The 25811-nt window shown below is 33.4% G+C and overlaps 4 protein-coding genes and 1 long non-coding RNA gene across 7 annotated transcripts; 2 read left to right on the top strand and 3 right to left on the bottom strand.

The window, feature by feature from the left end:
- Positions 1–1001: 1001 nt before the first annotated feature.
- Positions 1002–3553, top strand: LOC123222366 (U-box domain-containing protein 9-like). Its single transcript, XM_044645087.1, has 2 exons — positions 1002–1584; positions 2341–3553. Exons 1-2 carry the CDS (start codon positions 1300–1302, stop codon positions 3421–3423), a joined length of 1368 nt encoding a protein of 455 aa, XP_044501022.1. The 5' UTR covers positions 1002–1299; the 3' UTR covers positions 3424–3553.
- Positions 3554–6887: 3334 nt separating this feature from the next.
- LOC123223726 (E3 ubiquitin-protein ligase CHIP-like) lies at positions 6888–10886 on the bottom strand. 2 transcript variants are annotated; one of them, XM_044647060.1, is made up of 8 exons: positions 10200–10886; positions 10017–10088; positions 9860–9923; positions 8776–8847; positions 7884–8017; positions 7619–7772; positions 7413–7523; positions 6888–7331 (listed from the first exon to the last, which is right to left on the bottom strand). In XM_044647060.1, the coding sequence occupies exons 1-8, from the start codon at positions 10211–10213 to the stop codon at positions 7206–7208; spliced, it is 747 nt and encodes a 248-aa protein (XP_044502995.1). In that variant the 5' UTR covers positions 10214–10886; the 3' UTR covers positions 6888–7205. The 2 variants fall into 2 exon arrangements, with proteins under 2 accessions (XP_044502995.1, XP_044502994.1); XM_044647059.1 differs by having other exon boundaries at positions 10021–10088; positions 10200–10883.
- A 1045-nt stretch (positions 10887–11931) lies between these two features.
- LOC123223727 lies at positions 11932–13279 on the bottom strand. Its single transcript, XR_006503846.1, has 2 exons — positions 13057–13279; positions 11932–12152 (listed from the first exon to the last, which is right to left on the bottom strand). It is a non-coding gene; the product is annotated as an uncharacterized LOC123223727 (long non-coding RNA).
- Positions 13280–17369: 4090 nt separating this feature from the next.
- On the top strand, positions 17370–19191 carry LOC123223725 (serine/threonine-protein kinase OXI1). Its single transcript, XM_044647057.1, has 2 exons — positions 17370–17982; positions 18068–19191. The coding sequence occupies exons 1-2, from the start codon at positions 17579–17581 to the stop codon at positions 18957–18959; spliced, it is 1296 nt and encodes a 431-aa protein (XP_044502992.1). The 5' UTR covers positions 17370–17578; the 3' UTR covers positions 18960–19191.
- A 2741-nt stretch (positions 19192–21932) lies between these two features.
- Positions 21933–24144, bottom strand: LOC123222783 (60S ribosomal protein L32-1). 2 transcript variants are annotated; one of them, XM_044645745.1, is made up of 4 exons: positions 23946–24144; positions 23108–23202; positions 22435–22616; positions 21933–22339 (listed from the first exon to the last, which is right to left on the bottom strand). In XM_044645745.1, the coding sequence occupies exons 1-4, from the start codon at positions 24127–24129 to the stop codon at positions 22210–22212; spliced, it is 591 nt and encodes a 196-aa protein (XP_044501680.1). In that variant the 5' UTR covers positions 24130–24144; the 3' UTR covers positions 21933–22209. The 2 variants fall into 2 exon arrangements, with proteins under 2 accessions (XP_044501680.1, XP_044501681.1); XM_044645746.1 differs by lacking the exon at positions 23946–24144 and adding an exon at positions 23891–23912.
- Positions 24145–25811: the final 1667 nt, after the last annotated feature.

Genomic DNA, 25811 nt, shown 5'->3' with positions numbered 1-25811 from the left:
TTGAAACCTCCGTTCGAAACTCTTAATTTATCCAACTTTATTAAATAAAAGTTGGTCGACACCTCATTTAGATAACTTTTTCTTTCATATGTTATCTTTTTTTTTTTTTTTTAAATAATTTTGAAACCATTAATTTTCTCCATTCAACTAGAAAATGCTAATTTAAAAAACCTTAATTGTATGTTTAAAACCCATAGATATAGGTAGAAAAAATAATTATTAAACTATAAACACTTTTTAAATCATTAATCCAATACTTCTGATTAATATACACAACTCAATAAACAATAAATACCACAATAACAATCCATATTTAGAATCGGAGTTGAAAATTGTTAATTTAAAATTTGATTAAATTTTTAATTAATAAATAGTGACATATTATGTTGTATATTTTAAACAAACATGTTAAATTTTGTAATATAGTAAACATAAAATTGGCATACCCAAATTACAAATTTTTGTTTGTCAGATGATCCACATTGACTTGAGGATTTGATTGTTGGTCATTTCCATAGTACCATTTGTATTCATTCATATACTGTTATTATATTTTTCACATTTAAAACATATGGTTTTTGTGTCTTCGTCCTTTGAGAGAACAAGAAAAAAAAATTTCCTTTTATAGATTGCGTTCTATGAGTGAATCTAGACTCAATAAGTTAGAATTATTTTAAAACAGAACTAGATGTTTAAATTATTTGGTGATAATTTCTTATCAAAATTCATAAAATTTCTTAAAAGAAATCTCCTTTAATCTAAAAGATAGTGGAAAGTCTTAAAGAGCAAATGTTTCTCTCCACGTATAATTGTGTATTATTATTATTATGTTATGATGTGATTTAATACTTTTAATTTAAAAATCTAATTGAGTAACAAGTGCTCATGGTTTCGAAACGTAAAAGGTCAAAAGAATTAAAAATAATTAAATGAGAGAGGACGTGGCATGAATAAGGCGTGTCACGTACACATTGCAGTCTTCTTCTTAATATTAAAACCGCATTCAGACAAAGAGCAGAGAAGCAGGGAGCAGAGGCAGAGAGAGAGAGAGAGCAAGAGAAGAGGAAGAGACTATCTCTCTCTGTTCATAGAACCAGAAGCTGAGAGACAGACAGAGCCCGAGAGCTAGGGAGAAACAAAACGAAACAAAAAAAGAAAACATAGAATGAAACAAACCATTTTCATTCTCATTATGATACTGATCCCCTGTTTTCCCATTCACGGTAATATTTAAAAAAATTTTGAACTAGGTTGGCCTCCCATAACCAAACGGCGTTGATTTGATCTTCCGTTAATCTTATGGCCAAAACCGGAGTCTTCGATTCCGATCCGACAGCTCTGGCTAAAGCAATGGAATTGAAGAAAGAACTGCAGAGATTAGTGAGCCTTATCGTCGACGAAGAGGAGTACCGCACCGAAATGATCGACCAAGCGAAAGATACACTCTCTGCTTTAAAAGAACTGAAGATGAAGAAGAAATCGTTGTCTATCAAGTTACGTGAAACGCTGCTCTGTCCTGAGGAATTCAAGTGTCCGATTTCCAAGGAGTTGATGAGAGATCCCGTTGTCTTGGCTTCTGGTCAGGTAAGTCTCTGTTTTTTAAGTTCAGAAAATCAGAGAAACCAAATGAAAAGTTTTTATTTTTATTTTTGGGAAGTTTAGCGCTATAATTTTTTTTCCAGAGCATTACCAGAATTCAAATTCCATCTCTTAAACTACCTTCCTTTTCAGTTCAGTTTGTTTGCAACCAACGATTTTTTGTTTACATGATTTAGAAGAAGTGACATGCTCTGTTCTCTGAAAAATGATGAAAGAAAAACATTGAGATACAATGTTAAGAGCATCATAATTTGGTAACAGCCAAATATTGCACAAAGTTTTCTTTTTTTTTTTAAATTCAATTTTTGTTTATTTTGCATTCTTGTTTGGTTCATGATTTAGTAAACACTGGAGAAGTTAAGCTGTAGAGATTTGAAAGCTGTACCTGTTTGATTGATTGGAGTTTATATATCTTTATTATGTTCATCCTCCCCCATTTACTTTCTCATAATTGTATTATATTGCTTCCAAAATTATGATAATCTTTAAGATAATGAAAATTAACAGAGCTTCTCGAGTATTTTATTATTGACAATGGACAAAAGAAGCGTCCAGAAATAACAAACGCATCACCATTAGGTTTAATATTAATCATCAGTGCTTGTTGTTTAATCCTTCTTTTTCCAATTCATAAATAAAATTCACTATTGTGAGTTGCGGGATGTTTTGAGCTTTCTAATGATCTTCGATCTTTAATTGGAGCTTGATATATATCTTCCTGGCTCTTGATTTGTTTTGTAGACTTTTGATAGACCGTATATCCAAAGATGGCTAAAAGCAGGCAACCGTACATGCCCACGAACCCAGCAAGTGCTGTCTCACACAATCCTTACTCCCAATTACCTTATCCGGGAAATGATATCACAGTGGTGTAAGTGTCAGGGAATAGAATTGCCCAATCCTGCTCATTATGTTAATGAGGGAGTAACGGAAGCGGATCGTGATCATTTTCTTTCTTTGCTGGAGAAGATGTCTGCAAGTCTTTCTGAACAGAAAGAAGCTGCAAAGGAGCTTCGGTTGTTGACAAAGAGGATGCCATCATTTCGGGCACTTTTCGGTGAGTCTCCTGATGCTATTCCTCAATTGCTCAGTCCTCTCTCTGAAAACAAGTCTAAAAGTGGGATTCACCCTAATCTCCAAGAAGACGTGATAACAACACTCTTGAATCTTTCTATCCATGACAACAACAAAAAGCTTGTCACTGAAATCCCCATGGTAATTCCTCTTCTTACGGAAGCATTGAGATCTGGGACCATTGAAACAAGAAGCAATGCAGCTGCTGCTCTTTTCACTTTATCCGCTCTTGATTCCAATAAGGAACTTATCGGAAAATCTGGAGCCTTGAAACCACTAATTGATCTTTTAGATGAGGGTCATACATTAGCAATGAAAGATGCTGCCTCAGCTATGTTTAACCTATGTATCATCCACGAAAACAAGGCGAGAGCTGTGAGAGATGGCACAGTCAGCGTCATTCTGAAGAAAATTGCGGATGGTGTTCATGTAGATGAATTATTGGCTATTCTTGCAATGCTTTCTACAAACCAAAGCGCTGTCGAGGAAATGGGTGATCTCGGAGCCGTGTCTTGCTTGCTGCGTATAATTAGGGAGAGTACTTGTGATCGTAGTAAGGAAAATTGCATTGTGATCCTCCACACCATCTTTCTGAATGATCGAACCAAGTGGAGAGAAATGAAGGAAGAGGAGAATGCTTATGGAACAATATCTAAGCTTGCTCAAGATGGGACAGCAAGGGCCAAGAGAAAAGCTAATGGTATTCTTGAGAGACTCAAGAGAGCTGTTAATATTACTCATACTGCATGAAGAAGTCACTTAATGCAGCATTACCCATTTGTAAATTCTACTTCTGTTTCCCAGCTCTCTGGTTGTGAAAGCTACTCATGCTCAATTCCATTCTGTAAATTCTTTTCTTTGAATTCCAGTTTCACGTGTATGAGCAGGCTAAAATTCCCACACAAGTTTTAATTAAAAAACAAATAGATATTTGTGATATTTCAAAAACTCAAACACCTCATCTATGAACCAATTGTTGTTAGAATTTTCAGTTAGAGTTAATTGTTATTTTATCAATAATATTAAAAAATATATAATTTTATCTCATTTCTTAAAAACTTGCATTTAACCTTCGCCTCAACTTTGAAAAGTAACTTCCTGCCCCCCACCAAAAAAAAATCCCTATAGTCTCCTCCCTTCCTCGGAGACAATGGTGGCAACCACCTTCTCTACTCTTAGCGCAACTGTCTTTATTTTCAACAAACGACTTCATCTTGTCTTCGTTTTTGTCTTCATCTTTGTTGATGTTGTCTGTCGATAAGGGAGATGGTCAGGTAAAGGTAGAGACAATAACAATCACTATCGTTGGAGAGGAGAGAAAACCTTAAGGGTTTGGGAGAAGGGAAGAAAAAATTACTTTTTAAAATTAAAATTGGAGGGTGGAATGCGAAATTTTAAAACTAGGAAAAAAATAAGATAAAATTAAATAATTTTTAATATTATTAATAAAATAATAATTTTACTTTTAATACCAATAATAAAATTCTAATAATAATTAATTTATAAATAAATATTTAAAATTTTAAAATAACACAAATATGTAATTATCTTTGCGTTCAAACTTGATTGAAAAAAAGTCATTGGCGTTTTTATTAAAACAAGGAAAGAGAGAAACTGAAATATGGGCCTATAAAAACAAAATAATTGAAGTTGATGTGATAACATATAAGTGAATAATTGCTGTGTGTGTGTGGCCAATTTGGAAGTCAAATAGGGATAGATAGTCTCTTCACCCAATTTCGTCTTCCCTCGTTCATTCCCAAGGATTAGATGGTGAGTGAATAAGGCAAAATTTTGAATCTCATTTAGGAAGACATTTTCAATGCTGAACTGTATTTGCACCACGGAAAGGAAAGGAGATATACCACCCTAATTAGAACAAAAATTATTTTAACAAAAAAAAAAGAAAAAGAAAAATCCCATTGATAGAGCAATCATGAAATGGACCTTTCACCATCTCAATACCCATATGCATATTATCCAAACGACTGAATACAAATGTTTGCCTCATCATCACCACAAACTTTCATATTATTTTACTATTTCACCCTCTATGGTTTCATTTCATTTTTTTTTTTAATTTTAAATGTTTAGATTTTGGGCATCTTCATTTATGCAAGCTTATTTTGAAGATTTAGAAAAAATAATAATAATAATAATCTTAGGTTTTCCAAGCAATGACTGACAGACAGACAGACAGGACTATGGTCAAGGAAAGGTATTAAATTGAAAGCAAACTATAAAATATGAAAAAGTAATTCAAGTGTCGGTGAGATTTGATCCCGTAGTAATGGAACCATAGAATTACAAACCAATCAAACTTAAAACGCGTAAATTTTTTAATTAGCAGGTAAGCTGTCCTATTCATGTTTGAAAACGTAATTTAATTTGCTTCATCACTGTTCTCTAATCATAATCAAATGAAATGATTTCTTCCATTGACCAACCGACAAAAAGAAACATATGAATTTATTTTTTTAAATTAAAAAAAACTCTTTAGGGGTCATATATATATATATATATATATATATATAATGGGAACACATCCAAATTAATAAATTTGTAATTGGGAAAAAATGTTTCAACTTCTTTCTCAGGTCACGCGTAGGTGTCACATGAAAACAAGTTTCCCTCAAAATGTTGGAATACATATAAATTTCCAAGGCATGAGCATGCATTAAATAAAATAATGCTAGTGATCAGCTCAAGGGTTATTTTCATCACTACAAAGGAAATTTTCATTTGCCTTTTATTTTATTTTATTTTTTTATAATGGCAAGACAGGGTCTACAAAGTTTGACTTTTTTTTAAATCTTTAATTACAGCTTAAAAAATTAGATCAGAGACTATCATGATACAAAATGGACCTTCACTTCTCTACCAACTACAGGAATCGATTTCAGTCAGTTTTAGTAAAGATAAGATTAAGATTAAGTACGTGTACAATACAGAAGAAGATGCTCGTTACTTTTTTAAATATAAAAAAATTATGTGTAATCTTTTTTTTTTACCTAATCTGTATATTGTCGTTATATAAATTAAAGATAATTTTTTTTCCTAAGAGGAATTGTATACACAGTATATTATATAATTTTAAATTAAAGATATGAATTATATATTAAAAATATATATAATATTATTTTTTAAAATATAATAAAAAATATATATATATATCTATTTTTATATTCAATTTATATATATAAATAATATATTATAATATGATGAAATAATTTTAAATTAAAAATAAACTAATATTTAATTATATGATAATATATTATCGTGTATATAGATTACATACAAAAATAAATACATATAATATTACTTTTTAAATTATAATAAAATTATATATACCCACTTTTAATATCTAATTCATATTTATAAATAATATATTACTATATAATTAAATAATTTTAAATTAAAAATAAAATAACTCATCTCTCTCTCTCTATCTATATATATATAAAAATTTAGCCCTTCAAAACAATTTAATAATTGAATGTGATATATAACACAAACTCGCTCATAGGTCCTAGCAGGAGTCGCATTATTATTGTCAATGGTACCATGAGAGTTGTCTCCGAAAGACGTAATACGCCACGCCACTCTTCATTCAGCAGAAAGCCAGACCATAGACATTGTACTCTCAATTCTTATTACAAAGAAAGCACGCACAATTATCACCTTTATTAAAGTAAAAGATGGCACCATAATTGTCTCTTAAACTTTATTCTCCGACTGCACTGCGTTGCACGAGCTGCCAATCATACTGATAAATCATCCCTTTGTATTTTGAAGTTTAAACATTTCTAATGCTTAAGCTGCTAACCCTTCCCTCTACACTCTACTCTCACTAATTAATTTCACATTTCATTTCCTTTTATTCACCTCCATTGCTGAGCTATATGTTTAAGGGGCTTTGGCTGCTGCCCCCTTTCAACATTTTTATTAACACTGGAATTGGTAGCACCACTTCCCCTCCACCCCTCTTCCTTTTCCACAAATGTTACATTAAACCCACCCAGGAGAAAAGCCCCATCGTTCAGGGTGACATCCCACTACCAATTGGCTCAGCAGAAAATAATGTAGGCACTTTAAAAAAAAAAAACTGATCTCCACTGTAGAACAAAGGATTACTCTCCATAAAAATCATAAGAGAGAATATTTTGATATATTTAACACTATGGTTTCATCTTTTAAGGTAACAAGAGATTAGGTGGAAAATAACCAGAGAAGAAATTTACATAGAAACCATTAGAAAGAAAATACAATCTTTTCATGGCTACTCAACTATAACCATATGATTCAATAAAATTCTGTACAGCATAACCTAGGAACTAAATGGTATAGAAACATCTCTGTACAATTCAAAGGATCATCTGATATTGCATATGCCTGATATTATGACATTGCACATTGAGGCCACAATATACATGCATGCAGAACACAGAACAGGGAACTCATACCAGAAGTACAAAAGCTTGGACTCTTCTCCAATAGTCAACAAACATTGAGTACTTCTGTGCAACTAAATTTCAACTTGTCTTGTATGCCCAACCATGCTTTTCTAAAAATGCATGGACTGCTTCCTTTATTGCTAAGTTTGGTACTAGCTGGTATTGATTCAGTGGTTCCCTAGTGATTGGATCAAAGTTGCCCACCTAATTTGAAGATGAGAGATGGTCAGTGAAGGTGTGACAACATATAATTTTCACTAGGCAATATCAAAAGCATTCTGTCACCTTCTGAAGATGCTCAAGGATCACTGCTCTCTCGTATGTAAGTCCACTTGGAGTAATGACAGGATCATGAAAAATATCAAGTGTGATTTTACAAGATAGATAGTCAGGCACCTGATATACCAAATTAATTCTCCATCAACAACAGCCAAATTTTGTAGTTAAAAAAGAAACAAAAATATAAAAATGTACCTAGTCCAAATACTAACCTCGGTAGGGGTGTCATCTTCTGCAGCTTTACTAAATACTTGTCTTAGAGCCTCCATGTATCTCAAATGAGTAGTAGCAACATCATCTGAAATTTTCGCTGCTCTAGAAATATCAAGAACACACTTCTCTTCAAGAGCTGCCTCACAAACTTCCCTAATACACACATAAACAAAATATATGAATCATCTCATAACAACAAGGCCAACGAACTATGGGCAAATAATAGACCTTCCCAAAAACAAAGGTAAAACAGAGAGCACATACTTCAAGCTTTGTAATTCCCATGAACGTTTGCTAGATGCTTGCTCCCACTCCAAATATTTTGCTTTTGCAAGCTCCTGCCAGATATCCTCAACCATATAACCCTTGGGGTTTGCACCTCTCCCAAGGTCCAATGCCTGCAAAACCACATACTGTAAGAGCTCAAAGAAGATGCTTACAATAAAATTACAAAACAAGGCTTTAAAAACAAACAGCTTCAGATCATTAATGCTGTTATGTGCAACCAAAAGTGTAAAGAAATATCAAGCTCAGTCAGCACCAGACAATTTGTACTTCCCATCAATACTAGGAAATGATTTTGATTACATTACACACTTCTATACAAATGACAGCTAAGGAACCATTACACATAATTTAACATAACAAAACTAACAATTGCATGATACTGAACTACTACATAAAAAGTTAAACATAAATTCATCAGTAAATTCTTAAATATCTAAATGATAATATTTATCCGCATGATTGTCAATGCTATAATTTAACATGTATAAATAAATTGCAAAAATGAAAAGCATAAGATACACAGCAAAATATTTAACAGTATTGCTGTTACCAAGATAAAAAGCAATATGCAATAAGCAAATTCATGGTACTAACATAGCACCCTATACTCAGTTTCCCTTCTTTTTCCCAGCAAAGAAACTGGGCAGAAAAGTGATATACCGCATACATTGAAGAAACTCTTTATCAATACCCACATAAAAGGATATTATTTGGAATATTTACTTATAATGATAATGATATTTTTTTAAAAATAAAAGAACTCAGTAATATTTCATTCCAATGCTTAGATTATAAAGCAATAGCATCTACTCAGTTGGACAAACATTAATAACATGTTAAGAACTATCCAGCATATACATGATTTTACCTTTTGCAATTCCCTGACACCTTCAGAATATTCTTTGTTCTTTATCAATGCAAGTCCCAACATATAGTGGCCCTATCACATAACAAAACCACTGAAAGAGTAAGATTGTTCTGATAAAAAAAAATGATAGCAAGAATTATTTGTGATATGTAATTATGGTTGTGGTTTGGTTGGTTAATGTGTAAGTGCCCATGGGGAGCATGTTAAGGAATAAAATATTATTGTTGGATCTTTATCTATCAACTTAAACTTTTTTAATGAAGTGGTAACTTAATAGAAATCAATTCAACCTTAATTTATTATTATCTATTATCTATTCCAGTTTTAGAATGACTTATAAACTAAGCTTATTTACATGTTAACGGACATAATTTATATTGAAATTTTTGTAGTGATAAATTCAAAACAAACAAAGTTACAAGTGAAAACCAAAAGAATTCTGCACTATTCAGCTTTTGATACTCTACACTAGATATGTCTTCTCTCAAGTAGGATAGAGCAAAAAGTTAAAAAATTCAACTCTTGCAAGAAAAGTTGCTATGCTGAGCAAAAGTCACCTGAAAGTAAACCATGCTTTTCAACAAGTCCTCCAAGTGTAAATGCATACAATAAAGGTTGCAAAATTCTGTATCATTGATGAAATGATATAATTCAACAAATGAAACACTTAAATATACAATATCTAAACAAAAAGACCCTCACTGTAGCTTATGCATCTAAAATAGTACCGTGCAGGACAAGTAAATTGACAGAATAAGGAAAGAAAACAAATGGGAAAAGGGGGAAACATGAATAAGAAGATTAGATTCATGCATAAAAGCCAGAGGCAAGAGAGTGCAAACTTAGGCTCGGAATGGTCGCAAAGAATCTGAGTTCATTGCCCTATTAAGAGACTAGTAAAAGGCAAACTCCTGCAGTTTACTAAACAATCAAAGAGACCGATAAATGACATTAGAATAATTAACAACCATCAATAGAGAAATTAAACCTAACAGCCAGACACAGTTACTGACATGAAACATCTACGAAATATTATAACAATTCAAGCAACTGCAAGGAATAATAAAGAACATAAAAGAAATACCTTCACAGACTTGTGGTCAAGTTGAATAGCTTTCCGACAATCGTTTTCAACTTTGGTCCAATCTCTACAATTTAGACAATCAACCAAAGGTCACGCCGCACCAATATCAAGCAATATAAATAAAAATTTATTTTAAAAAAAGGTTCAGTGCTCATACATACTTCCGCCTGAGATGACAAAGAGCACGATTCGTCCAATATACAGGCACATTAGGGCATAGCGTAATCGCCTACAAATTCAGTAAAAACGAAGCACAAATTCATTCAATAATCAATATAAGAAATATATCCCTTTTTTTATTATAGTATTAACACTAATATCAATAAAATATGGGAATTACCTCAGTGTAGGCATCGATGGCAGCTCCGAAACGATCCTTTGAGAAGCAAAGGTTTCCAGCTAATCTCAGTTGCTCCGCTTGTTTCGCCACGCCAGTCAATGCCTCTCCAGTCCCCATTTTCTCTCTATACGACATCGCACTAGATCTTCCGATTTTTCTGTCTTCTCTTTCTCGAGTTTCGTTTTTCTATGATATCATCATATTCATTTGTTTAAAGAAAGGTTGTAAATGGAAAATATGTTCGCGAAGGAAACCACGAGTTTCTCGAGGGTTCAACTTTCGAGAGAACTCCAGGCGGAAACGTAGCGAAGAAGAGGAGGAGGAGGGAAACTTCCGTCAGAAAACAAAGAGACAATTCTTTTTTGGGGAAGAAATATAAAGTGACATGAGAAGAACAACTTTAAGGTCACGGCAGAATCTAATTGGCTTCTATTGGGCTGACCGAAGTCAATCCGTGTTCTAATTGGCCCGAGATTTCCCTCTCTTTCGTTGGGAGATTTTTCTGCCCTGACATGTGTTTACCCATAAAGAAACATGTATTTATTGTTTTTTGAGTTAAAGTCAGTAAAGAAATATTGATTATTTACACAAGGAATGGCTGACTCATTTTTAAAAGTAATTCAAATTGAGATCGTGACGTAAACCAATCAATACGCTATTCAGTGTCATTCCAATTGTGGTTGCACCACACCAGCGCTCAATTTCAAACGGAAAAAGTAATTATGCATTGAAACTTTCTCTTGTAAAAGTAGAGAATGTAAATTTAAATCTCTTTTTATAATATAATTAAATCAAATTTTTAATTTACATAATTTAATGATTATAGTATCAATTATTAGATTTAAAATTCATTCTCTTAAAAAAAGTAATTTGATTTGAGTGAGAAACTCTATTATAAAAGAAAAAGAGGTAAAATTAGAATATTGTATGATACAAGGCTTAGTTGAATATACATACACACACAAAAACATTTTATAGCCTACCATTATAACCTGGTAGAAATACCCAAAAACAAAATAGATATACATGAAGTGTACGGAAAACTAATCGTATGAATACACTAAAGAAAAAGGGTAAGTAGCAACTGCACCAGCCTTTACGTCAAAGAAGGTGAAAGAGCAAAAACGCCAGCATAAATGTGGTTGTCCACATTCATGAGGGCAATGGAATACTCAACGTACCGGGATGGCAAAGCAATGAAGATGACAAAGAACAAATCAAAGACAATGGTAATTTCTGGACCACGAGGATAAGCCTCGTCCCATCCTATATCCTCCTGTCCCTCCCTCACCTACACATGCAGTGGCAGCCACAGAAAGGCAACCAAGAATATCAACACATACCGAATTTTCTAGCACCCAATTGCAAGTCAGAAAAAAAAAACTCTTAAAGAATGACCCATAGATGATATGTCCCAACCATATAAACTAATTACAACAAACATTTTGATCCTATTAACACCAAGGGGTCCTGATAAATTGGATTCTATACCCTTACTATCGTCAGAAATGTTTGAAACTGTTTCTGTATTTGGTCTGTTAGTCGAGAAGTTTCCCGGTCTAACTTTAGGGGATGTTGCCTCAAACTCTTCAAGACATCAAATTATTATTCCTTTCAACTAACAGCTTCCTGTTCTAAATAATAATGTAACTGGATAGAGCTTACCTCAAAAGCCCACAAGCAATCATGTGCTTTCTAGGTATTATGTAGATATGAGTCTGAAATTTTAGTATTTCAGTAAGCAAAATCAATCAGACCTTGAAATCTTTCTCAATGAACCTTAACAATATCCAAAAGAAAAACTATTTCTAAATTCAATTAAAGTGCTCCATTTTTTTGTCTGAAACAGAACATACATCACCATAAATGCTTTGTTCTGAAACTTATAACAACTCACGCGAAATATAACTTGTCCTGCAGCTGCACCATTGTTAACCAGCAAGCTGAATGAATCTGCAAGAATCAGATTTTCAGTAAGAATAGACAGCCTGATGGTAGGAAGAGCTTCTTTAGATAGTTTATAACAGTATTGTTATCTTCTATGGTAGGATTTCATCCATGTTTCTCTTGGAAAATTAAAAGCACCCATCAATTGGTAAATTGAAGTGAATGTACTAATAAATTGCTGTTTTCCTAATGAAGTAACAGTGTTTTAGCTTTTCAATCAGAAAACTGTTAAGTTCTAAGAGGATGATCATGAATTCACCCTCTTATTAAGAGTCAAAGCAAATATCTCCAATGTACTGTGTTGACCATTATTGAAATCATCCACCACATCGCACAATAACATACAAAATCACCATTTTCTAGGTGCTTTTGGTTTAAATGATCTTTTTATTACCAAACTAGAAGAACACCACAAATAAGGAATAAAGATTACCATGAAAATTAATAAGTATAATTATAATGTATTAAGAAAAATTGGTATATATATATAAGTAATGATTATGTTTGATTGGTAGTAATAAAAGAATATTGAACTCATGTCATTTTAAGTTTATACAAAATGATATATTGATTTTTGGGTCAAATTTGGAGATAGTAAAGCATGTTAAATCATATCAATCAAAGAATTTTGATACGAAAGATCTAGGTTAAGCCACTGTATCCTAAATATGAGAATAAATAAAACTTTAGAAGAGATTTTCTCAGATCAACAAAGTTCTATGGAAAAATGTTAAAGAAATTCGTATGCCTAATTAGTTTGAATAAATTGAGCAATCAAACGAATACAGAATACGTAATACCTTACCCACAACTCAGTGGATTAGTATACAAAATACAGAGGCACATATTATCTTAATAAAGCAGAAATCAGGAAATTAAATTAAAAATAATAAAGGCTTCATAAATTCACCGTGTAATCTTTTTTATTTTTTTCTGAACCGAAAATAAAATTTTCCTTAAAAGCCGTCCATTCACCGCTGATAATCTTGCAAAAAACGCAATCGTTCTTTTGTCTATCTTCGTTAGAATCGCTCAATCGCCGTTCAGCGAAAAAGGTTAGAGGCTGGAGGTGCGTATATGAGAACTGAGAATGGCAAGCCTTCTTCGAGTCGCCGCCATATCAAGCATTGTTAGAGTTTAGGGAGAATGACTATTTCCCACCCAACTTTATATGCATTTTTAAAATGCCACCCACGGCAGATGAAAATCCACTTTTCCCACCCATGGCCAAACTGCCTTCCAATTTTTCAGTTAGGGACAGGGGCAAAATCGTCATTTACTATTTAAAACCTTAAAACTTTAAAATTTTATCGTTTCCCCCCTCCAGGTTTTAAAAGCTAATAACTAACTCATCCTCAAAGTTTGAAAAGTTTAGATTTCACCCCTAGGTTTTGCTTCCTTCACCGGCCACCACCGACGGCCGACGTAATCGACCGATCTCCCATCTCCGACTACAAAAGACAACAAAGGATGACCCTTCGTCGCCCAGATCTGGACGACAAAGCGTCGTTCAGATCTGGAAGAACAGACGAAGGACGACACTTCGTCGTAGCCTCTAGACCACACAACGAGCAACGAAGGACGACGAAGAGTCGTCCTTCGTCGTCTGGGTGGAGCAACGAAGAGATCTCTATCTCTTCGTCGCATCGTGCGACAAAGAGATCTCCGTCTCTTCGTCGCATCGTGCGATGAAGAGATCTCCGTCGCATCGTGCCACAAGGAGATGAAGATCTCTTCATCGCACCACCGCCGTCGCACCAGGAGAAGGAGGAGGTCGGTGACGACGCCGAAGACGACGTCAGGAGATGAAGTTGAAGAATGGGGGTGAAACTGCTAGTTTTGAAAGTTATGGGGGCGGCTGCATTTTGAAAAATATGGAAACCTTAGGTTTGGGGGTGAAAATGTTAGTTTTTAAAGTTTAAAAACTTTAGATAAGGTGAAATGTTAGTTTCTAAAACCTAAGAGGGGTGAATGGTAAAGCCCTTACATCAATTTTGAGATGAATTTTGTAGACTAAATTGAGGGGTATTTTTGTCATTTCATCTAACAAAGGTAAAATATTCATTTTACTCTTATGCAAACAGAAATCATTCATATTAATGGCTTATAGGTGGAAAAAATAGATTTTCATCTGTCGTGGGTGGCATTTTGAAAACGTATCTAAAGTTGGGTGGGAAATAGTCCTTCTCCCTAAAGTTTAGCTAGCAAGTGTGTCTCGCCACGCTTTTTCTCTACCACAATTTAACTGGCCCTCGTCTGAGGATGCACGTTTAGAATTTGGAGTTATTAGCATGTGATAACACACCAAGGGTGACACATGTCATGAACCAAATTGTTGATGAAACCAACTCAAACGAGTTACCAAAAACAAGACTCACGTAAAGTCCGCACATGGTGAGGCCATGGGCTGACCTATTAAGTAGGCTCTTGGGCCTGTCGAGAGGGAACCTGGAATCCGAATGAATGTTGTTATTTACCCTGGTTAAATCCTTACGTAAATCTCGTTAATAATAAAACTATATAAAAAATCAAATCATAGTATGTCACCTTCGAAACAATCTTCTACATTTAAAAATTTACCCATGAAAATATAATATAAACAAAAATAAAAGATCAAAATTACCTTTCTAAACATATTTTTACTGTTTTAGAGAAAAAATTACAAAATAAATATAATTAGACATAAATATTACACACTTAATCAATCTGAATAAGAAATAATAATACTTCTTAATATTAAACATGATTAATATTATGTATAGTTATAATAAATATCAGAGTGAGACATGATAGCAAACCATCGCAAATTGGACGTTTGAGTGGGATATAATTATTTGGCCATAAATACCCATAGCATTAATCAAATCTTTAAATAACCAAGAAAAGAACAGCCTATCCCAAATCAATTGCAACCGTTTATTTATTTTCACTCTAAAACTCCATACATACATACATACATACATACATACATACATACATACATACACATATATATATATATATACACACATATATATATATATATATATATATATATATATATATATATATATATATATATATATATATACACACATACATACATACATACATACATACATACATACATACATACATATATATATATATACATACATACATACATACATACATACATACATACATATATATATATAGTCACTTTATCATGCCCAAAAGACTTAGTAGTATATTTCCGAATGAATACCCTTTAACTATAAAAATGTCAAACTTCTATTTATAAATTGTTAAATTTAAAAGAATTTGTCAGTATTAAAGGTAAAATTGTTATTTGACCAGTAATATTAAAAAAATAAAATTTTATCTCATTTTTCTCCTTTTAATTTAAAAAACTAATAATTTTTTTATATAATTAAATTTTGAAATGTTATATTTTCTCTCTAGAGTTTTAATTTTTCAAGGGCAATTTTCAGTGAACAGTTGGTGCTCTATCCCTCTTGACAATGTCTCTTCAATGCTACCATTGCTGCTAGCACTCTCTGTTGGCTTGTCTAAGACAAAGATGACTTGTTTTTGTTTGAGACGAAGACTATTAATCTTCATCTCAAATGAAGATAATTTCATCTAAGAGGAAGAGATTCAAACAAAACAACCAATTAGAGAGAAAAAACAAGAGAGAGAGAAGTTGATTTGAACAGAGAAGGTGACCTAAGACAATGATGATAACTAAAAAATGATAAAAATTAAAAATTAAACTTAGGAGAAAAATGTAACTTTTTAAAATTAAAGTTAGAGGAGAATTTTAGTTTTTTAAATCTAAAAGGAAAAGTGAAATAAAATTTGATTTCTTTAATATTACTAATAAAATAGTGATTTTATTTTTCAAATTAACCTATTTTAGTAATTTAATCTAGTCACATGTGAGAGTTTGATATTTTCATAAGGCCAAAGGACTTATTACCGTTCGGGGTTTTCTCAAATTTGTATTCTTTAATTTTGAAAATCTCAAATACTCATTTATGGATTGTTAAAGTTAACGAAACTCTATTCTCTTAAAATTTAATATCTTTTTCCCTCATAAACCCTAGAAGCTAGGGCTGGATTCGAGCCGAGCCGAGCTCGACTCGCAGCTAGCTCGAGCTCGGCTCGGTTCATATATGAGCGGCTCAAGCTCAACTCGGCTCGACTAGTTTCGGGCTTGCGTTCAGCTCGGCTTGGCTCGACTCGTTTTTTCTTATCAAAACGACGTCGTTTTGTATAAAAAATTTTAAAAAAATATATACCAAGCCAACTCAAGCCAGCTCGAGCTCGGCTTAGCCGAGCTCGTTTGGGCTCGAACTGAACTGAGCTGAGCTGAGGCTCGGCTCGGATTCAACCCTATTAGAAGCTAAAAGTTTTCTCTCGAACTAAGTTTTAGAAAATGAAATTTCTCTCTTAGGGTTTAGTTCTTAATTTATGGCTACGGAAAGTCTCCAACTCATCACTATTCTCCAACGGTTTCTCCCCTCTTCTTTGAAACTCTGACCGATGAAAATCTTGTTTGAGAAAAAGAGAAAAAGTTTGACAAAACTTTTCATCTTCTTAAAAAAAAATTTTATAGGCCGAAGTTCTAAAGAAAGGGGGAGAGACTGTCAAAGTATGGTGATGTATCGAAGACTTTTTGTCACCAAAAATTAAAAACTAAACTCAAAAAAGAAAAATGTTATTTTTTAAAATTTGATTTATAAAGAAAATTTTTAGTTTGTAAGGTTTAAAAAGAGAAAAGAAAATTAAATTTTAATTTATTTTTAATATTATAAATAAATAATTTTATTTTAAAAACTAATAAATTTAATATCTTATAAATATGTGTAAATTTTTTAAAATTAATAGATTAAAAATTTGAAAAGACACCCTACTACTCTGGATAGGAATAAATCCTTTGCCCATTCCATAATCAGCACATATCCGTTTAGGAATATTCTACACCTTGCGTTGGAATAAGTTTTTGGCCTTTTATCATTAATGCAGACCATGTGATTTGATAGCTTCTTGACATGGGGTGAGCCCCCACCGGAGTACATATATACAGAAACTAAAACAACAGAGTGAATATTCACCTACTTATCCGGTCACTTACAACAAATTGCTGACTGACGGCAGCTGACGCTGGCAGTTGAGTCTCAACTTTCCTTGTTTCTTATAGCATTAATTTCTAGATGAATAACCACTTAAAACGTAACTAAGATTCTCATTTTTCCACTATCTTAATTTCCATCAAACATCCCATATGATATAACGCCACATATCAAATTCCTATAATTTTATCAGCACGTCAAAATCTGGTCTCTCTATTAGATGCTTCGATGCTCACTTTAAAGCCCGGTACTGAACAAACTAACCTAGATACTTGCCCCCCAAACCTGAGTAGCTAAACGATTCTCTTAAGGTTACCCATCTCACTGACTCTCGCTATGAATGATTACGTAAACGAGAAGCAGCACAATCAAGTCCCAAGTTTGGATTTTCAGCGATTGAAAGTTGTTTCGGCGCTCGGGCGTGGAGCGAAGGGAGTGGTTTTTCTGGTTAAAGACGAGCAACTGAGTGAGTTTCTGGCTCTGAAAGTTATTTGGAGGGATTTGATTGAGAAGAAAAACAAGGATTCAAACAGTAGCAGTAATGACGAAGATGATTACAAGAGGGTTTCCTTTGAACGACAAGTGTTACAGTCTTGTAATCATCCATTTCTGCCCAAATTAAGAGGAGTTTTATCTACCGAGAAAATTATCGGCTACGCTATTGATTATTGTCCAGGGCGTGATTTGACTTCTCTCAGGAAAAAGCAGACTGAGAAAATGTTCTCTGATGATACCATCAGGTAATTTTTTTTTCTTTTTTCATGAAACTTTTACCGGATAACTTTATATTATCTTAACAAAGATTATTTTCATTCTAATTTACAGATTTTATGCGGCGGAAATGGTTCTTGCATTGGAGTATCTACACAGTCAAGGCATAGTGTACAGAGATTTGAAGCCTGAGAACATAATGATTCAAGAGAACGGCCACATAATGTTAGTCGATTTCGATCTCTCCACAAAACTACCTCCGAAAACTCCACAACCATGTTCAGAAAAGACTCCCGCCTTCGTTGCAATAAGACCTCCTGACTCCGTCACCAGGAAACGACGGCCGCTCTTTCACAGCATTTGCAACTCTGGTATTTCTCCTGAAGACTCGGTCCCTTCATCGTCACACAGTTTCAAGACACAGTCAAAAAGCGATTCTGATCAGTCGACGGAGAAGTCAAACTCGTTCGTCGGAACGGAAGAGTACGTGGCTCCGGAGATCATCTCCGGCGATGGCCACGATTTTAGTGCAGATTGGTGGTCCTTAGGAATCGTTCTCCACGAAATGCTGTACGGAGTAACGCCGTTTAAGGGAAGCAATAGGAAAGAGACTTTTTATCGGATTTTAAGCAGACAGGTTGAACTAACGGGCGAACAGACATCGTTGAGGGACTTAATCAGGAAATTGTTGGAAAAAGATCCAACGAAAAGGATTGGAGTAGACGAAATCAAGGGTCACGATTTTTTTAGAGGGATAAATTGGGATTTAGTGTTAAAAATCGTTAGGCCGCCGCATATTCCTTCTTGTTACGAGTTGGAGAATAAAACTGATGGGGGTACAGAAGGGAATAAAGAAATTGATGTGGAATCATTCGTCCAAGGAATATTCTCAAGCAGTGATGAAAGTGAGAAGAACCAAGTTGACGGTGTGACTGATAATAAAACGGCGTGGGGTAATGGTGTAAATCACCCACTCAGTGAAGCCAATAATTTCTCTGTTTTCTAAAAACCGGTAACCTCCAACAAGAATTAGTTGTGGATAAGAATTAACCTCCTTGGTTTAAGGTCCAAACTCCTAACCAGCCAAACTCTAAAGGGAGGTATGCTTTATTTCCGGTTAGATAGATTATGATAATCTCTTTCCAAACAAGTTCCAAAATCTTATATTTGCCCGTTAATTAATTAAACAAGGAGACACAACTTTACAAGTTTTTGTTGTAATGAAATGTTATGCCTAATTTGCATCATTTCACTTAACTTGGTCAATATTGGTGATTTTCGGTTAAGAGCAAATTACTATTTTCCGCACAAGGTAGGGTGAATTTATGCTTTCATTTATTGAATTTCTAAATTTCTAATACTCACTTAAAACCCAGTAAAAAAACTAGGGAGAGAAAAGACATATATACCATAAAGCTAGTCCGAAACTCTTGTTATTGGCTTTTAAATATTGAAAAGCCAATTCAGCAGATGGACCACCGTTTTGCAGTTTTTTATAGAGCAAGATAAATTGCAGTGTAGGCTCAAAAATGGCAATAATGTAGAGTTAAGGGTAACTTTTGCACATGACATTTACTAATCTATTAATTCCTGAAGTAAAATAAGCTTTCTCCTTGCAAGACCCACAACATTATTATTTGGAGTAGGCACCGCAAATTCTAGTTTGAATCCAAGCCAATAATTTAAGTTGCCAAAGCAACGAGCCAGCGAGGATTCCTTAATGACATATTCGAAAGCATGAATTTTGTTCTTCTTTTCTGTGACCAATTTCTTTCACCATTCAATGTGCGGTTGAATTGTTCAATGCATGATTTATATTATGGTTTTGTCTTTGCAAAGTCTATATCAGTGCCATAAACACGTTAACTACCTCTTAAACTGCTATGTCTATTCATGCCAAACATCTAGCCAAGTGGTGGTCAAGATATCATATTCTCCTTTTTCAAATTTTTGAGTTACAATTTTGGAGACTATGTGGAGATTAGGTTAAAAATTTTAACTTATTCTATTGTCGTTAGAGATTTTGTAGTGACTAATGTGATTATTTTATGTATAAAAAATGAATAATATTATGTATATATATTTTTTAATATATAATTAGTTATATAAATGATATTTTATTGTATAATGAGCAATATTATATGTACCTATTTTAGGTACACAAATGTATACACACTCATATGCGTCATCATATGATTAGTTATTGTTTTATTTTTAATTTAAAATCATCCAATCACATGATGAGATATATAAATGTGTATATATTTATATACCTAAAATAGGTACACATAATTTTATTGTTGTATAATTATGTATTAATTAGAAATCAAACTATCACAGTTAATATAGGAACATCAGCATGTTGTGGAACCACCATAACCGCAGAAATTAAGATGGGGTCCTGTCAACTTTTAACTGTAACTAGCGATACCGTATTAATAACGGAAGAAAAAGTGATTCCTAATCCTTCCTGTTACATGATTCACAATCAACAAAGTCCACTCCTTGGCGTATTACTTCATGTCCCGTTTTAAGAAAGTAGCATTGCCAAATGGCAGCAAGTAATTGATTTCGTTAACGTCTGTAAGAACACTAATACAAACCTAGTCTGTCAATTACACAAGCTCATCTTTCTCTGCTTGGTCACTTTGTACATATTTCATTCAATACAATTACACCTTGCAGATAAGCTCTTTATAAATATTAGAAAAGCTTGATGATGTTGAGCCCCTAGTGACTCCAATCCAGTCATTATTTTCTTCTTAATTATAATGAATTATTAGATAAAGCTTCAAAGCAATTTATTCACTACCCTTCTTGGGTTATATATCTTTTAATGCACAAATAAATATATAATTAATATATATATAATATGTTATTATATAATTAAATATTATTTTATCATTAATTCAAAATTACTTAAATAATATATAAATCTTAATCATATTTTTACAATAATTAAAATAGAATAAATTTAATTAATATCATATTTAATTATTTCTAACTTTCAATTGATTTCCACGTTTATAAAATATATAAGATTGTTTTTTTTTTAAAGATTTTTTTGGCATTTGATACTAGTGTGCACGACTGCTTTGATCGATATGTTAAATGAAGATTTAAAAAAACAATGAAAATGGATACAAAACAAGGACGGAGAAAGTACAACAAGAATAACAGAAATTATTTTGAAAAATGAATTTATGGGAAAATTAAAAAACGTGGTTAAAGGTTAGTCAGAGAAGCATTTAGAAGAATATAACAAATTTAAAAGAGACATTTTAATTAATTAAACTTCACTTGCCCAACACAGAATAAGACGAATAGCTTGCAGCTGATCATACCTAGCAGGGCTGGATTCAAACCGAGCCCTTTTGAGTTTGAACTTAAATTCGATTCAAATGAGCGTGAAACGAGTCAATCTTATACAAGCTTAAACTCAAACCAACATTTTCAAGCTCGAACTCAAGCTACTCGTCAAATTTACGAATTAAAAATTTTGATACAAAATGACGTCGTCTTGATTAATATGTATTAAAACGACATTGTTTTAATAACGAGTTAGTTAAAAATTCAAGCTTAAAATGAATCGAATCGAATTCAAACTGAGTTCAAACTTAACTTCCATGAGCTCGAGTTCTACTATATGCAAACCGAGCCAAACTTGAACTTAAACTCAATTCGATTTGAATCCAACCCTATTATTCAAAGTAGTAGCTTATATAACATATGATGAATTACCATCCCAATAACTTGCCTAAAATAAATAATGGATTTTCCTCTGCCAAACTTGAAAATACTATAATTAAATATAGAATTAAACTAAATTCATATTTACAACCAACCCAAGTAGCAGTAGAACCATCAACAACAGGTATATTAAATATCAAACATCACGCAGATACTAAACTTCTAAACCCATATTCATTGTAATATTATGATAACGGTGCTACTGTTTCAATCATGCAAAAATCAGTGCTGCAAAAAACAACATAAAACGTGGCATTTCAACATGATTCTGAAAATTTAACAAACAGAGATTACTTTAGCTCATGCCAAACAGACCGGAAATAAAAACACTGAAATTTCAATCAGACAACTTGAATATGAAATAAATTCTAATTCAAACCATAAAAAACATCCAAACAAAACAGAATACCCTCAAAAAATACAGTTGATCCAAAGGACAGAAACTGCCTAATGCTTAAAATATTTAAGACCAAATCAAAATTATAACATAATATAGGGACTCACGTTTACTCATCCTCCTGGCTGCGCAACCTAGCCAATTTGTTGGTGACAACAACATCCAACTGTGCAGCACGCTCAACAATCTCCTTTCTCTTTCTCGTTGATACGTTGTGGGCAATCTCAGCACAGTAAGTCCTATAATAGACAGCATGAAATAATTGGCAAATCAGGACCAGAATATACAGGGAAACGAATTTCTCAAACATCCATGATGCTAAATTGACATTCACCTGTTGTGCATCATCAAAATTTCCAACTCTCTGACATTATGCACAACAAATTTCTTAAATCCATTGGGGAGGTAGTGCCGAGTTTTCTTGTCAGAGCCATAACCAATATTGGGCATCAAGGTGCATCCTTTGAACTTTCTCCTAACTCGTGAATCAATACCCTTAGGCCTTCTCCAGTTTTCCTGTTTCAAAAACAATTAAACAAACTTGAAAAAAAAATAAAAAAATCTAGATGTGATCTAAGAACTTCTGATTTAAAAATTTCAAGTTGACCACATCATTATAAAAATCTCATCTGCAGTAGTCTATAAGTGTCAAGTAAGCTCAAATAATGGGAAACTTTAGCTGATCTTTTATTCTTTGTTGGTTACTGGCACAGAAATAGAACTAAATACTGAAAATAGTTAATGTCTTCTATACTGAAGCATTTGATCAATGTTCAGCAATGAATCCAATATAACATTATTACATGATTCAATCAATAACATTAAGATGAACATCAAAGCGATAGCGACAGAACTTAGAATATGAAGAAAAACTATTGAGTATTGACCTCTCCTGCGATTCTTAGGGTTCAAAAAGCAGTTAATTTTCACAGCCAATCACCTAATGCTGTATGCAATGACAGTCCTGGTAAAACAGGATCAATAAGCCGTGATAAACAGACAGATACCTTGACAGAAATTTTTCTGTCACTCTGCGGTCTCTTAAACTTCTTGACACGCTTCTTCACTATCTTCTTAGTCAACAAAGGAACAGCCATTTTTTCTGCAATATAACGTTAAAAAAAAACACACACACAAATTGAGCAACTTAACAGATATCAATGAAACTCAAAAAGCGCATAAATCATTGGCCACAAAAGGAAACAAATTCTATCCCCTGGTAGGCACTGATCAGGGAACTGTAACAGATATGAAAAATAAAAAGGACATAAAGCAACTGAAAATCTACAAACTATTTAATTGGAAAACAACTTGTAGACTATAGCATTTTCATATCCACATAGGTTTCAATTAAAGAATAATATTTAAATTTACGATATCACCATCTAACATTTAGTTCTCAGTTGTCACTTTTAACTTACTTATTAAAACTTAAACAAAGACACTTGTGAATTCTAGTCAGTAGCTAAATTAAGAAATGACGTTATGTCTATTTTTCCGTGATCAAAGAGTGCATAACATCTCGAATATTCTAATTTCATAATCAAATCAATTTTCAAACAGATCCCGAGCACCTCGAACCTCTAACCAAATACATTTTAATCCAGAAAGCAAATTTTTGAAAAACATCAGCCATAGGTCCATAATTGCGTGAAATATCAAACCAGCAACAAACTCATATGAAGATAATCTTAATACGGTAAAACAAAAATGTCCTAACATCACGACAAGCTTTCTTATAATAAATTTCCTTAAAAATGTAACCCATCCATATCTTTGTGCATACATACAATTATATCAGAGAGACAATAGCGATAAGAAGAGTTATCGATTAGAGTTCGGAACCTGAGTGAAACGGTGTTGTGCGGCTACTGTAATCCCCGGTGTGAGCCAAAACTAGGGTTTTAAGCAATGAGACCTGTATGAGTAGCGATACACCATTTGGGCTTTTTTGTAAAATTCTTTTAATAAGAATTGGTGTGGTTTTATAGAATAGGCCCACAGTAACAAGCCCACTGAGAGTGGACATAGCATTTGTGTACAATAAATAGCAAAAAGAAATGCTTTCATATATTTAAATAAAATATAAAAAAAAAAAGAAAACCCACGAAAAACAAAAATAATTTATCGTTTGAGAATTATGAGACTGATTAGTGGTCACGGACGGACGTCCCTCACAGTGCGCACTTGTGTGGAATTTCTAGAGAACGTGCTTTTCCTATCCAATGCGCATTTCCTAAAGTTAATGCATTACCCAGCTGATGAATCTGCAAATATGGCCACCAATTTTATTGAATGGCTCACACTCAGAGAATGATTAACACCAAATATGAGGACTTTTACTTGCATTTCAAGCTCAATATAGTAGTTTACAGCCTCCAGTAAATGTACGGCCCTCTCACTCTCAAGGTGCTCTTCTTTATACCGGGCTCTGCTAAATGGCCACTAGAATTGTTTTCATAAGGCATAATTGCCTTCACATGGAGCTTACCAGCTTGACCATAGCAACCAGAGACTTATCTCTGTCTTCTTCAATTGGATTTTCTTTTCGCTACGTAGAGGTGAGCTCATTGCTGCAACCTTCATGGTTTGGATTGAAGAGAACAAGGGGTTTAAAATTTCTGTCATTGCATTGAGTTTGGCATCTGGTATTTTTGCAATGGGTTTTCCAATGTATAGACACAAACGCCCTACTTGCAGCCCACTTACAAGAGTCTCTAAGGTGAGGCAATAAGCCTAAGTTGATGTGGAAGCCCATATAGAATTCAATCAATCACCATTTCATCATTACATAGTACTTATTCTAACTGACATGTTCACTTTTTTTGTTTAGGCTGTCAAGGTACTTGCTTCTGCGGTTGGAAAATAGGAAAGCTTCAACACTGGTAGAGATGGCGAATCATAATGCAATTTCAGTAGAAAAAAGGTAAACTGACAAGTTCAGGTAAGTGATTTAAAAAGAGGTCTTCACAGTATCTCAAAGGCTGCACCGCCGCACTCATGCACAAAAGAAATGCCTTTCTACAATTGGATTGCATCTGCAACTTTTAATTAAAATTGGAACACCCATCATTGCTGCAATTATTTCTGATTGTAACAGCGATAAAGAATTAGTGGCAGACTGAGCCTTCTAGATTGGGATGGCATTTGGGCATATTTGCAGCATGCTTTTTCCAGTAAATTTAACAAATTTAACAAAGTAATGCATGTTCCTAGAAAAAGCACTATGTGATGATACCATAACTGCGGCTAAGGTAGACGAAACAAAGGCATTCCTTTGGCCTATTTCCCATATTTGCAAGCACAATCACGATGCTTCTTTCCATACCCCTATACGAACGTTTAGTACAGAGTTTCAGCTTTGTCAAAGAATGTGGAATGGAGCGAATTCCAACTTGTCTGCCTGAGAAAGAGGAAGAGTGTATAAAAATAATCTTTTCGAAAGGAGAAATATTAAGTCAAGTAATTCATACTTTGCATACATAAATTCAACGCTTAATTCACATGCGCTCACTTTTTTCTTTTTAATTCTTTCCTGGTGACATTATCTGCACGTGAGCAAATCACCAAGGTTTACATTTTAATATATGTACTTTCAGTTCAGTTCAAAGAGAGAGATAATCCCGATTTCCTTGAACAAAAGAAAAACCATGTTTCAGCTTAAAAATTTGCAATTTTGAAATGTCTGGTTATAAGGTAACCAATGGAATT

This window comes from Mangifera indica, chromosome 8, assembly GCF_011075055.1.
Source record: "Mangifera indica cultivar Alphonso chromosome 8, CATAS_Mindica_2.1, whole genome shotgun sequence".
NCBI lineage: Eukaryota > Viridiplantae > Streptophyta > Magnoliopsida > Sapindales > Anacardiaceae > Mangifera > Mangifera indica.
This window is presented reverse-complemented; position numbering and strand designations above follow the sequence as displayed.